Source organism: Artemia franciscana, chromosome 11 (genome assembly GCF_032884065.1).
Source record: "Artemia franciscana chromosome 11, ASM3288406v1, whole genome shotgun sequence".
In the NCBI taxonomy this organism is placed as follows: domain Eukaryota; kingdom Metazoa; phylum Arthropoda; class Branchiopoda; order Anostraca; family Artemiidae; genus Artemia; species Artemia franciscana.
The window spans coordinates 17902355-17917838 of record NC_088873.1 but is presented as its reverse complement, the minus strand read 5'-3'; the positions used below and the strand labels follow the sequence as shown (position 1 = coordinate 17917838).

Sequence of the window (15484 nt, the reverse complement as noted above, 5' to 3'; positions counted from 1 at the left end):
AGGTAAAATTTAAATACAAATATTGACATTTGAATATATTGTAATCTACCCAAAATACACAGCTTGAAACAACAAACAAACCGATCTTCAATCAGAAGTGTTTTATAAAGTTTTAATCATAATGCATTAAAGCCTCTAAGAGAGCTCTCTTATTCCATGATTTGTTTTAGGCCCCATCTAAGGCTGGGCTGCATGGATCTTGATTCTATCCCCTATTTCGTTGTCCAAATCTCATGCGCAATTTAAAAACAATAGGTATACCAATAGTGGTAAACAGTAACAGTAAACTCTCAAACCCCCTCGCTCAAGAGTACTCAGACTCACCTCAGCCACAATGCGAAATATTCTTAAATGTTTGGAAATAGAAAATGCACCTAATAGAAGCATAAAGTAATTTATTAGAAGTAAGAATAATTATCATCATCTGAAAAAAGTAAAATTTACTATTAAAATCACACATTATTTATTTAGGCAACTGATCTTTCAAAAAAAGAATAAGAGGCGTTTTCCCCCCAAAAAATTTTAAGTTATATTTTTCATTAACACAAAAGCATCAACTGCATTTACTGTTCTATTCAATCTCCTTATCGAATTTATATAAATCACTCAACGAAGTTTATTCATGTTCATAGCCTATAAGTTTTATAATTTTCATAAACTAAGTTTATTCATGTGTCGACTAGCTCAATGGGTTACAATTTAAATATAGCTTATCTTCGATTTAACGTGCAACACATTAAAAAGTACCAAGTTTTTTTAACAAAAGAATCTTTCAATAATGGCTTTACAAAGAGCATGTTGTATCATAAGTATATGAATACACTTTATAGAAACGCTGCTAGGTTTGCAAGTACCATAGTCTTTCTCCCTTTAGTAGTGCTTGTTAGAGAAATATTTTGCTCACTTATAAATATATAGTCACTGGCTTAATATTAATAAATTATTGTTTTCATCATATTTTAGTTACACAAACGTAGTGGGATAATTTCTTAGGCCAACCTTATAGTTGGACATAAATTGAAGAAGCCGTTTGCACCTCGTTTGATCTGGAATTGTACAAAGATTTTCAGTTCATATAATTGGACAACAATAATGGTCAAGAAAGGTTCCAACGCCATTCCCACAACCACCATTCAGCACAAACATAAACCTGCTCCATCCTGTTTCAACGGGCTTGTCAAAAGATTTCAATCTGGTTGACAGGACGACCAAAGCGGGACCATGTCCCTCTCCTCCACTAGCTTTTTTAGTTTAGAGTTGGATATGTTACAGCTTCTTTTTTTTTAAACTAGAATCATATAGGAATTTCTATCTATACTAGAAGACAAAGGTGGATCTATGGCTCCTCCGACACTCTCCAGCCCTCTCCTACAATTTTTTGGCAGAAGATATACCTGTTACACTTTGTTTAAATCAAATATGCGCATTGATTTTTTTTTGGCTTATTGGCTTGTCTCCAAGGCTAATGACAAATACGAATTTTATTGGTATTTTCCCCTTCTATGGCCTCCAAACTGGTTGCAATTTATGAGGCAAGTAATTTTGGTCAATAAAAAGAAAATAAAATGGATTATCAGAAACCTCCAACACTTCTGAGTTGCACCTAGTTTTGGAACCAAAGTGTTCACAGTCACTTCAAATTTGGCCAGGAGGTAACCTACACCCCTATAGACATCAATCAAAAATTTCACAGTGAATTCTACACCCCAGGCTATAGCAGGCCCTAGATTTTCATTGTTTGGGACTTTCTCCCCTTCTCATAAAGAGTGACTTGTAAGCAAGATTTATAAAGCTTCTTTTTCGTCAGGGAAAATAGGATATATATTTTTTACTAATTGGTCTACCTTTTAGTTGGTTTCTGATACATTTTATGGCAGAAAATTTGTCTTCGTGTAGATGGCTACACAAAGATTATAAGCTATAATGCAACATAATAACGCAGTTTGGATATTATTAGTAAAGTGTTTTACGTAGCAAACTGTCAGTGATAAACATAAAACCAGATTATTTTAATATTGGTTGGATGTCAAGAAACATAAAATGAAGTTGGTTATAATAATACAGTGTATTTTCAGACCACCTTTGAGGATTTTCTTGCCTCTTCATTAAAGAAAAATTCTTCTTGAGACATACCGTTTTTAAATATTTAAGGAGATTGACAAGGTTGACTCTAGTTCGGCATTGTGGAGTGACATGCATGAGAGGTGTAGCATAAGCGGGAGATGATAACAACGGCAACGAAGGGGGGAAAATAAATGCCATGTTTTTCTTCTCACTTAATTGAACTATCTGTCTTGGCTTTTTCTACAATTAGCCATAACTTGACTTGCCCATAACTATTCCATTTTTAATTCAAAATTCAATTTTTTATTCAAAATTTAATTCAAGATTCAGTCGATGTTGAAGAAACAAAATAAAAATATTGCTCCCACACAACTTGTCAGCAAAGGTGACTAAAGCTTGCTATAACACTTCTCGTTGTCTTAGCAATGAAATTTACCTCTATGCTGCAAAGAATCAGGACTTGAAAGAAAATGTACTCTAATATGACTGTTAGTCAATTTAACTGAGCCGGGACAGATATTTAGCGTGAAAATGAAGAGCTTGAATCTGTCACCTGAAAATGAATCTAATCCAAGTACTGCAAGATTAAAGTTAGATTGTCATGCCCACTAACTCATAAATTTTTTTTTGGGGGGGGTCTTGAATTTAACGAAGGATGTTACTTTAAATCAAGGCCTAAAAAAGAAAAGTTGATTTTTTTAGCACTTGAAAATCTTTGCAAACCTTACTAATCTGTAAAAACCAATCATTTCTTAGCAACAAGTATGCAGGCAACTACCAAGTCTTTTATGATTTTTTATTTTTATTTTATTTTTAGAGAGCAATGAGACAGCCAAAAAAATACAGAAGATACAAGCTTCCTTAAATACAGGTATACATTTTGGATTCTTTCTAATAAGATTAAAAAAAAAAATCAGAAGATAAAAGCTTGCTTAAATACAGGTATACATTTTTTCTAATAAGATAAAAAAAAATACAGAAGATAAAAGCTACCTTAAATACCGGTATACATTTTGGATTCTTTCTAATAAGATTAAAAAAAATGCAGAATATAAAAGCTTCCTTAAATGCAGGTAAACATTTTGGATTCTTTTCAATTAAAAAAAAAAAAAAAAAAAGAAAAAATACAGAAGATAAAAGCTTCTTTAAATACAGGTATACATTTTGGATTCTTTCCAGTAAGATTTAAAAAAAAAAAAATGCAGAAGATAAAAGCTTCCTTGAATACAGGTATACATTTTGGATTCTTTCCAATTAGATTAAAAAAAAACACACAGAAGATAAAAGCTTCCTCAAATACAGGTATATATTTTGTATTCTTTCCAATAAGATTTAAAAAATGCGGAAGATAAAAGCTTCCTTAAATACAGGTATACATTTTGGATTCTTTCCAATAAGATAAAAAAAAAGAAAATGCAGAAGACAAAAGCTTCCTTAAGTACAGGTATACATTTTGGATTCTTTCCAATAAGATTAAAAAATAAAATGTAGAAGACAAAAGCTTCCTTAAATACAGGTATACATTTTAGGTTCTTTCCCGAAATATTTAAAAACCCACAATTCAAAAAAGCCCTAGAGTGTTACAGGACCCACTTCCAAAACAATGCAGCTTTAATATTTGCAAGTTCAATAGTTTTATTTATATTGTTTTACAATTTTACTTGTAAATCTTTTGATCCAAATGATTAAAGCTAGATTCAGGTGTCTACCAATTAATAAACTTGGGGAGGGAGTGAACATTAATAAAGAGTCTTGACTTAAACCAAACGTCAAAAAAGAAAAGAGGATTATTTGGCAGTTGAAAATTGTGCAAACTTTGCTAGTTTGTAAGAACCAATTGTAAATTTGACAGCAAAAAGTATTCAGCCCCCTGAAAGAGCCAAGAACCATTCAAATGACAAAAGTTAACTTACTTCTAACACAGGTATAAATCTTGGATCCTTTTCAATAACAGTTAAAGAAACACATCCACGATTTAACAAAGCTCTGGTAATTGGTCCAGGACCAGGTCCCACTTCACACACATGACAATTTCTAATATTTGCAATCTTCACTATTTTATTTGTAATTTTTGGATCCAATAAAAAATTCTGTGACAATCGTTTGGTTGCTTTTACATTATATAATTTTAACAAGTCTCTAACAGAAGGAAGGAGGGGTAAACGAAAAACATCAGCTGATACACTCATTTTGGTTTATTCTAGTTCATCTAAAAATTTTTCTTGTTTCACAGCAAACATTGAGTAGCCATATATACCAAGAACGCATGTAGCAATTACTCCAGCAGTTATATAATTATTTCTTTTTAGACGTTGTAATTCTGTAACTCTCAATGCATTCAATTTTTCTACCAGTCGCATATGGTCCAATTGGGCTTCAGAAAATTTTGGTCTGTCTTTTGCTAAATCAACTTTGGGCATTTGGTCATTTCCTGCCATTACAATTCGCTTTTGAATACAAGCTGAAAAGATAGATAAACTTAAGAAACCTGTTTATACAAGTTATTGACACAACCAGGATTGAATATTAGAAGGGGAATGGTATGTCAGAAGCTTGAGTACACATTTGCCCAACACTTGGAGGGGAAACATCATAGATTTTTCAGGCCCAAATTTTTAACTGGAATATGGTTCTTTATTGAGTGAGATCTTTCCTGTAAACAGCAGCTTTCTGTTTGACTATAGGTAGAATTACTATAGTTTAGTCATGAAAGTGGTTTGATGAATTTAAGTAGACCTACCGACTTTCAAAGACTTGAGCAGTGAATTCATTCAGTCAACATAATTTGTGACCAACTACTTGGGTATACTACTTTTAACATCTTCACTTCACCCATCGCCTTCACTAATAACACTACCCAGGTAAGTAAAGCTGTCCACTGAATTGATCTTCTTATTACTCAACATCACTTCTTCACCTTCACTTATTCTAAATCTTAGCAACTTAGTCTTTGCAACATTAATTCAGAAATCTATTATTGCATCCTGAACTCGCAGAACCTCTAAAAATTTATTCCTTGTGCTAACATAATCATCTAGGATGCTTAAACCATAAACATAATCTAAGTCTAGAAAAGTTTTACTTCCACAATTAACTCTGTGCTCTCCCATCGCCTTTGCTGTGCTGCTTAGGACAAAGTCCATCAAAATGATATAAATGGGGATAGGGTGCAACACTGCTTAACTCTTGATTTGACATAAAACCTGCAACTAACCTTATTTTCTACCTTAACCACAGAAATGTTATTCCCATACATAACATTAATCACTTTAATGTATTTATCTGGTATACCATACAAGGATAGGACCTTCACTAAAGCTCTTCTATAAGCTGAATCAAATGCTTGCACATAATCGCTAAAACTGAGTGACAATTAGGTCAACATTTCTTCTACCCTTCCTAAAACCACACTGTTCTTCTCTTAAAGCTTTATCTACAGCATCTCAAAAGTCAAACATTTGCCTGTTTTCTTCTTTTTCTGTAATTGATGGATGAGAAATAAAATACCAATAATTGGATTCCCCTTGAGATTCCAAGCTGCTGAAACACCTAAACTTCCAAAATAATTCTGTAATTCTTAGGTCGTAGAACCTCAAAAAATTCATTCCTTTTGCTAACATAATCATCTAGGATGCTTAAATCATCAACATAATCTAAGTCTAGAAAAGTTTCACTTCCACAATTAACTCTGTACTCTCCCATTGCCTTTGCTGTGCTGTTTAGGACAAAGTACATCAACATGATATAAATGGGGATAAGGTGCAACACTGCATAACTCCTAATTTGATATGAAACCTGCTACTAACCTTATTTTCTACCCTAACCACAACAATACTATTCCCATAAATAACCCTTATCACTTTAATGCATTTATCTGGTATACCATACAAGGATAGGACCTTCACTAAAGCTCTTCTATAAGCTGAATCAAACGCTTGTTCATAATCGATAAAACTGAGTGACAATTATGTCAACACTTGTTCTATGCTTCCTAAAACCACACTGTTCTTCTCTTAAAGCTTTATCTACAGCATCTCAAAAGTCTAACATTTGTCTATTTTCTTCTTTTCCCGTAATTCATCGTAATTGATGGATGGGAAATAAAATACCAATAATTGAATTCCTCTTGAGATTCCAAGCTGCTGAAACAGCCAAACTTCCAAAATAATTATGCAATTCAAAGATCTATCTCAAATTCTGAATGTCACCATCATTTCAAGAAAAAATGTAAATTTGTGTGCAATTGAGCTAGGAAAATTCCAACTGTAATCGAAATTTAATTTAACTTAATTTTATTAAACAAAATTTGGTCATTTTAAAGAATAGCAGTCATGCTATTGAATTACAGGTAGTCTAATATTATTTTCAAAATTTTGGAGCACACCAAATTCGGCTTCTTCTTAAAGACCAATATACATTTCAAAGGCATTTTATAATTTATATAAAGATATAGAAAAATAATCTTTATGGCTCTAGGTCTATAGTTACTGCCCATTGATCCATGAATGTGATGAAATGATTCTTTCCTGGTTTCTTCAGATCCTGCATTTTTTTCTTTACCAATTATATCATTGTGTTCTTCTTTTTCTACATTTGATAGATGTGACATAAAATGCCAATTAATGAATTTTCATCCAGACTCCAAGTTGGAATCTTCCAACTGAGCTTACCAAAACTTCTGAAAATAATCCTACAGTTCCACCAGACCTTTCTTAAATTCGGAACTCGATCAACTTTTCATGAAAAAGCATAGATTGCCATGAAATTGAGCAGGGAAATACTTGGAAAATTCCAATTGAAATTGGATTTCAATTAAATTGGATATTATTTGACAAAATTTAGTTAATCTGAAGGATAGCAGTCACATTATCAACCTACAAGTAGCTGAATGTATTTTCTTTCAAATTTTAGAACACAGCAAATTATATCTTCTTCTTAAAGACTGATGCAATTTTCAAAGGGATATAAGAAATTGTGGAAAGATATATAGAGATAGAAAAAGAATTCTATGACTCTAAGTCTATAGTTAATGTCCATGGATCTAGGAATGTGATGACTAGAGTTTTTTCTAATTTCTATAGATCTTCTAGCATTTTGAACAAAGAAAGCCATTTATTTTATAATTGCATAATAAGATGAGACAAAACATTTAAGACAAAGAGCATGAAAAAGTGAAAAGAGAGTTTGTATTTGGAATAAAGTGTTTACTCAAAAAGTAAAGCACACCAGGACTACCTTGGGCAGGGTATACCCTACCAGGAATACTTGAAAACTAGTTTCACCCAATGATCTGTTGCAATTTAGAAAGACCTTCTAACATAAATAATCCTGGAAAATCTTTTTCTTGAAGCATTTAACAGAAGGCATAATAAAAATCCCAAAAACAAAAATTGAGATAATAACTAGTATTATGTCATCACTCTTGATGAGAGCAGTGATGCTTAAAAAGATGTGCTAAATAAACAAAGAACAAGGTGCTCCTAAAAGCCCAAAGTAGCAATTGTGAGGGTAGAAATTAGTAGCCTACATTCAGAGAGAGCATTAAAAGGTAGACTAGGTTGTGTGTTATCTTCTAGCTAGTGAATTAATTGAGATAAGATAAAATGCTAAACCTGAACCACAGGGGCCCTTTTGGACAAAACGCTACAAAAATCACAAAAATTCAAGCACATTTCTTCACTTTATCCCTGCCCCCTAATAGAGCAACACATAGCCACTACAGTAAATAAGTTATATATTCCCACTATAATCTGCAATAGGCAAGGCCTACAATTAGATTTTTTATGCTATCCTCTTTCCAAATTTCATATTTGTATTTGTGACAATGCACCCCAGCCTCCTGAGAGTCCAAGATATAACACTAGGGTACATACAAAACTAACAGAAAACACAAAAACAATGAAATGCTTGCTTTATAATATGCAGCATGCCTATTAAGTTTCCTTCTATTGTTAACTATATTTTAAAGTTATATATTTATCCAACTGATCTTAAATTCTTTTGCAAGCAGATAGGCCTAATAGTTGGCTGAGAATACAGATAGAAACCTATTAAAAAAGAAGAAATATATCACTTGGGACTATATCTCAGACCATCAGGGAAGAGAGTCAACTGTCAGGAAAGCAAAGATGATAAAATAAGGAAGTTAATAGTACCTTTTTTATTTCATTAACATGTTTACTACTAGGGAGGCACTAAATCCATTGTAACAATTTAACTAAGATAGCGTTTTTGAACCAAATTCTAAATAAAATTCCAGACTACAATAAAATTAGACCTAAGGCTTTTTTCTGTCACAAAAAAACTCTTAGCTGACAATTTTTCAAACGATTACAGTTCTGCTGTCTAAAAAAACTAAAGTACTCTAAAGTACCACAAATAGTAAAAAACGAAATCTGAGTCTTTAGATAGATTGAGTCAAAACTTATGCCAAAAACTTAACCAATTTAAAAGTGAAACTTAAACCATATGCCTTAAAAAGTTACAAAAACCAGGGAAATGCATTTTTAGTTACCTCTACTTGCAACTATGCTGTTTTGAAACTTAGCAGAAACCAAGGAACATGGATGAAAAATGAGCAAAAAAAATACATCACCAACGAGCTCTAGAAAGTATAGCTTTCCTGATTGCTATAGCAACAGACAAATACTGCCATTAATAGGCAGTAAACTAGAAAAAAAATTAATGAATAAAATTATGTAAGAATCTAACCATAGCATCTTGTAACCAAATGGAAATGAAAAAGAAATGTAGGCAAGCACAACTCTTTTCGGTGCCAATGTAGAATTACTCCTCCTAAGAAGGAAACGCTATAAAATTCTGAAAACAATTTTAAGAAATTCTTAAACACTTTTATCACACCTAAAAGTATTTCACCAACAAACTCCCTTCCCCCTAATGTGCAAATGTATAACCCATACTATATATTTTCCAAGCATTTCTCCATATGTTACACTTTTCTTCAAATACATTTAACAAGAAAGAAGCAACATTGATCAAATCAAGAAATGAAAAAGTGCACAGAGAAAATAAATAAAATTTTGTGTAAAATTGTGTAAAAATGTAAAATTGTGTGTCTGTAATTATATGCAGGGTCACCCCTCAAGGTAAAAATAAATAATTTTTGTCAAAAATTACCAGAGAAACATAACAAGACAACTCAACAGGGAAAATATGCTCAATCCAGCATACTGAACACATCCATATCTATCATGCAAAGCAACAGAACAGTGGTAATTATGTCTAGCACCTGATTGGAAATAATTACTAATCAAGAACTAACAGTTTTTCCCTCATTGTCCAAGCTTTCCTTGGTACTCTGGAAAATCACCACTTTACCTTAATCCATTTGAGAGTTTTAAGGTCCTCTAGACTCCCAGGCAAACCTCTACTGTCCCTTCTCTCAATCCTTGTCAAGTTAGTATCTGAAAGACTGGGTGAAGGAAGCACTAAAAGTTGAGTCCTTTGGTTCATTCCAATGATTTATGACTCCTGAAGTCATGTCAATATGCCTATGCTGAAAAATGGGTATTGGGAGGTTAGTAGATTGTAATCTACTGCAGTAGGGCTGACTGCATAAACTGTCAATACATTTGGTCGCTCTCCTTTGGATACCTTCAATGAGCTGGACATAGCTCTTGTAGGAAGGACCAGCAAGACATGTTCAAAAATCCAGGATTGGCCTGACCACAGCTTTGTATAGTTTCAGAAATACTGTGGAGGAACAACTACAGACTTTTCTTTTCAGGAGTCCCAAATTTGTGTTTGCTTTTAAAACTGCTTGGGTGGTGTGCTTCTAGAATTTTAAATTGTCATCCAACAGGACTCCTAGGTGTCTAACACTACTAGAAGCAGGAAACAAGACTGTCAATGACATTTTGCTGTCATACAGGGTGTACTGGTGCTGTGGATTGCCAAAGCTGAAATAAAGAGTGATGTACTTTGAGATGTTGATGGACAGAAGCCACTTATCTGCCTGTGCTTGAATTTGGTTGAGATCAGCTTGTAGGATACTGTTGTCCATTATACCAAATAGCTTGGAGTCACTGGTGTAAAGAGTCAGGTGGTTTTTTCTTTCAGCTACCAGGTCATTGCTGTAGATGAGGAATAAGGTCAGTCCAAGGACAGTTCCACGTGGGATGCTTCTCAGAACTTGGCAAGGTATTGAATAGACCTTCTCTCTTTCTGTGATAAAGAGCCAAACCTTTTCTGTTCTGCAACCAAGGAAGTCCATTAGCCAGTCATTGTTGTGCTTTTAATTATTATAGCTGCTTCTATTGACTTATCTCACAGAGACTAATTTTAACCTGAAGATACACAGCAGTGGTGTTGCTATATGGGGTATATACTCCTATATAGGGGTATATACTCCTCATGTGAGACCAAGTATGCATCTATGGTAAAAAATGGAGGTGGTGACTTCATTTATGTCAAGAGCTGTTAACCATATTCTTATCTGAATTTTATAAACTGAGCAGGCATAAAGCTCTGTGCTTTAGAATGACTCTTCTTAACAAGTCTGTGATCATTATGACTGCATTTTACCCTTTAAGATGCCAGTAAACTAATGTAAAATATAGGGGGGTTAGCCTATAATGGACAATATTGCTTTACTAAAGAGGGAATGTGCTTCTTCTGATTTTCAGAATGAGAGAGGGGTTTCTATATGTAGTTGGGAATCAATATAAAACTCTAAATACAACTTTAAAAAGTCCAAAAATGCTTATTTATATGGTAAAATTCTAGTTGTGTGATTTCTTGCTATCTCAGAAAGGGTTTAGGTTAGGAAAATGAAACTTTCAGGGATGGGTCTATAGGCTAAAGTATGTCTGGGAAGGTATTTTAGACTACCCACCTCCACTCCTTCTCCCTCTAGAGGGCCCTGAAATTTGCCAAGATGACAGGTCTATACCTATTGAAATTTTGACAAAACAACATTTTACCTTAATTTTCAGCTACCAGTTGCTTTTCCTCTGCCTTTAGTTCTGAAAATGCAATTCCTGTTATTTGAGTAGAATTCTGAGCCATATCAATGTTTTTTTTTTCAAAATTTAGGAAATGTATTTCCATACCTTTAAAACCTTATAAATTGGGATTGAGCAAAGTTGTGAAGCTGAAAACAATTTTGTTGTACTTCATTAAAGCAGTAGATCTATTTTGCAAGGTTTCGTTTTTATAACACCCATATTTTTAGGGTCATCAAAGGTCAGGACCCTCTAGAGGGAGAAGGAGTGGAGGTAGGTACTTCAAAATATTTTCCCAGGACATACTTTAGCCTGTAGACCCATCCCTGAGTTTCATTTGGTAAAATTCTATATAATTGACTTTTTGCTATCTTGGAAAGGGCTTAGGTTAGGAAAATGAAACTTTTAGGGATGAGTCTACTAGCTAAAGTATGCCCTGGGAAGGCATTTTAAAATACCCACCGCCACTTCTTCTCCCTCTAGAGAGCCCTGAAATTTGCCTACATGACAGGTCTATTACCTATTGAAATTTTGACAAAACATCATTTTACCTTAATTTTCTGTTACTAGTTGCCCCGGTTAAGGTAGGAAATGAGGTTAGCAACTGGTTTTGTATTAAATCAGGAGTTAAGCAGGGTTGTGTTCTATCCCCCTTTATATGGATCATTTTGATGGACTTCGTCTTAAGGAGCACAGGAAAGGCAATTGGAGACCATGGAATCAAATGGGGAGGAAGAACGCTCCTGGACTTAGATTATGCTGATGATTTAAGCATATTAGATGAAAGTGTGAGCAAAATGAATGAATTTTTAGAGGTTTTACGAGTTCAGGGTGCTAAAATAGGCTTGAAAATTAATGTTAAGAAGACTAAGTCACTAAGGTTAGGAATAAGTGAAGATGAACAGGTGACCTTAGGTAACGAAAAGATTGATCAGGTTGGGAGCTTCAGTTACCTTGGTAGTATTATTAGTAAAGATGGTGGGAGCAGTGAAGATGTTAAAAGTAGAATAGCTAAAGCTCAGGGTGTTTTTTCACAGTTAAAAAAAGTTTGGAAGAATAGAAAGATAAGCCTACAAACCAAGATTAGAATATTGGAAGCTACAGTGATGACAGTGGTCAAATATGGCTCTGAAGCATGGACATTCTGAAAAGCAGATGAAAATTTACTAGATGTTTTCCAGAGAAATTGCCTACGGATTGTTCTGGGTTCCCGGCTGACTGACCGTATTTCAAACAGTAGGTTGTACGAAAAGTGTGGTTCAATCCCGCTTTCTGGGGCTATAATGAAAGAAAGGTTGAGATGGCTAGGCCACGTTCTACGGATGAAGGATGACAGATTACCAAAGATTGTCCTTTTTGGCCAACCGTCTGGGGCTACACGGAAAGCAGGTCGTCCTTGTCTGGGTTGGGAGGATGTCATAAATAAGGATTTAAAGGAAATGGAAACTTCCTGGGAGGGTGTAAAGAGGGAGGCTTTAAATAGATTAGGTTGGAGGAGGAGCGTGCGTAGCTGTGTTGGCCTCAGGTGGCTTGGTGCTGCAGTGAGTTATTAGTAGTAGTAGCAGTAGTAGTAGTTGCTTTTTCACTGCCTTTAGTTCTAAAAATGCAATTCCTGTTATTTGAGTAGAATTTTGAGCCAAATCAATGTTTCTTTTTCAAAATTTAGCAAATGTATCTGCATATCTTTAAAACCTTATAAAGTGGGATTTGGCATAGTTATGAAGCTGAAAACAATTTTGTTGTACTTCAATTAAACAGAAGATCTATTTTGCAAGGTTTCACTTTTATAACACACATATTTTTAAAGGTCATCAAAGGTCAAGGCCCTCTAGAGAGAGAAGGAGCAGAGGTGGGTACTTCAAAATGACTTCCCAGGACATACTTTAGCCTGTAGATTCATCCCTGAAATTTTCACTTTCCTGACCTAAACCCTTTCCAAGATAGCAAGAAGTCAATTAACTAGAACTTTACTGTTTCTTTTTCCTAAACTTAGCCCATTTTTGAGATAGCAAGAAGTGAATCAACTAGAATTTTACCATTTATATCACTCTTTTAAGCACTGCACTTTACTTTCATGTCAACAAAATCAAGAAATAAAAAATGCATAGGAAATACATAACTTGGGCTTTATGTTTACACACTGGAAGGGTGGGATGGGGAGTGGGTAAATCAGTTTTTGGGAATGATTACTAAGCATTTTAGGCTATTTTAAAATTGTTTCCAGGATTTTATAGTGTTTTCTTCTCAGCATCATCACCTGTACACTGATACCAAGACAGGTAAGAATAGACCTAGGCTATATGATTCTTTTAATGCAGTTTCTGAATTTTTATGGTTTCATAATAGAGCTTCTGTGCTTCAGTTTAACCAGGAAAATTTACTAAATAAACAAACTTTAGTGTAGCCTCCACTATACTTTCTCCTCCAAACCTCTTTAATATGTAAATATAGGCTATAGTCCAAATTATATAGGCCTAGCATATCACCTATGCGTTTTTCACTTCTTAATTTTGAGACTATTGATTCTACTCACAAGTAGGCCTATATGGTGTCAAACAAGAGTGACACATAGCACAATGCATGAATAATATATAGTTAGGGCCATATATTTGTAAATTAGGGGTAGGAAGTTAAAGTGAGTCATAGCCTAGTGGAATCCAATGGTGTCGCCCATTTATTTAGCTGATTATTTTACTTGACCTATGCCTAGGCAAGTAGAAATTTACCCTGAAACAATGCAGTGAACCATAGCCGTCATCAGGTCTGATAATCACAAATAAATCTACTCATAATAAAATTTCATTCATCTTAGATAACTAAAGTATTTATTTTCCTTACTAATTATATCATTTGCCTATTTTCTTCTTTTTCCATAGTTTGCGGACGTGAAATAATGTGTAAAAAATAAAATTTTCGTCAAGATTGCAAGCCGTTGAAATCACCCAAACTTTCGAAAATAGTCCTACAATTCCGACGTAGACCTCTATTAAATTCTCAATTCAACCGTCAAGAACTTTTCACTTTTCAAGAAAAAACATAAATTGTTGTGAAAATGAGTGAGAAAGTAGAACTGGAAATAGGAAATAGAGTGAGGAAATAGGAAACAACTTGACTAAAGAACCTATACAGGGTCAATTTGCCTTAATTTGCAGGCTTTCTCTTTCTAAATGTCAAAGGCGGTGATTGTTTAGTTTTGTCACAAGCTGTCTAAACTGGAAACTATGCTGCAAAGCAGCATAGTTTCCATACTCTAGCACTTAGAAATGCTAATTCTAGAGGCGCATCCATTTCTGGTTGACCCACCTCCTCCATGGGGCAAACTAAAAATCGTAAAGTGGGCAAGGTTTTGAAGCCGAGGGAAAAGTTGGAATTGTATAATTTGAATGAAATTATATTTTGAATACTAATTTCAGTGATCACTGGTAATTTCTGTAAAGTAGGAAGTCGAAAGATAATTAAAAAACTCATGCATCCATTAATGTTAAATCCAAGATAGCTCACTTTTACTTTCGAACAAAACAAACGTCCGATTTTGCTTACGGGTAACATTGCCTATAGAGCGAAGCGTATTAGTCCATAAGCCCCTCAGGCAGTGGGGCGAGGTCTGTATTCTGATTGGTTGTATTGTTACTTGATGCTTATGGACATCACCAAACGGCTTTTTTAAAGCCACAAATCACTAAAAAGCTCTTTTTTCTTCATTTTACTCTTTGATGTTCCAGGCCAAATAATTATTATATAAATATAGGATACAGATCTCACCCCTTTGCCCGCATGGATCATGGACTAATAGACTTCGCTCTATAGGCAATGTTACCTGTAAGCAAAATCGGACGTTGCAGTACCTACTTTCAAATCAACGGAATATAAACGTATTATTTAACTAATCGCTCTAATTCGCCGGTTCAAATTTCGTCACAGGTAGTACTGCAGCTAGTACTGCGGTACAACAGCTAGTACTGCAATTGTTCAGAAACAGATGGATAATTTAAACTCGAAAGTGAAAGTGAACTACCTTGGACATTAGCATTAATGGAAGCGTGAGTTTCTATTTATCTTTCGACTTCCTACTATACAAAAATTACCAGTGATCATTGAAATTACTATTTAAAATGTAATCTCATTCATATTGTGCAACTCCAGCTTTTCCCCCGGCTCCAAAACCCTGCCCACTTTACGCATTTTTAGTTTGTTTCTTGGAGGAGGAAGGTCAACTAGAAATGGATGTGCTTCTAGAATTAGCATTTCTAAGTAATATAGTATGAAAACTGTGCTGGTATGCTGCACAATTTTCAGTTTAGACAGCTTGTGACGAAACTATATTTTACCTCAAAGGCTGCTGGTTTAATGGCTTCGTTTCTAATTGTGTGCTACAGATCCTGCAATATTAGAAACGAAACAATTGACCATATCTTCACAAAGGGTATTGAATTCGAAATATGCACTTTCTATTATCC

At 34.2% G+C, this 15484-nt stretch overlaps 1 protein-coding gene across 3 annotated transcripts in view; it reads right to left on the bottom strand.

Moving 5' to 3' along the window:
- The window catches only part of LOC136032907 (dimethyladenosine transferase 1, mitochondrial-like), a 40151-nt gene extending 26164 nt beyond the window's left edge, over positions 1–13987 (bottom strand). Inside the window, exons 1-2 of one of the 3 annotated variants that reach the window (XM_065713347.1) lie at positions 13866–13987; positions 3978–4525 (exon numbers count right to left, since the gene is read on the bottom strand). In XM_065713347.1, the coding sequence (XP_065569419.1) occupies positions 3978–4253 (276 nt within the window). In that variant the 5' untranslated portion in view covers positions 4254–4525; positions 13866–13987. Of the gene's footprint in view, positions 1–3977; positions 4526–8775; positions 8795–13753 lie in introns of those variants that run through there. The other 2 variants (XM_065713349.1, XM_065713350.1) reach the window with 2 other exon arrangements.
- Positions 13988–15484: the final 1497 nt, after the last annotated feature.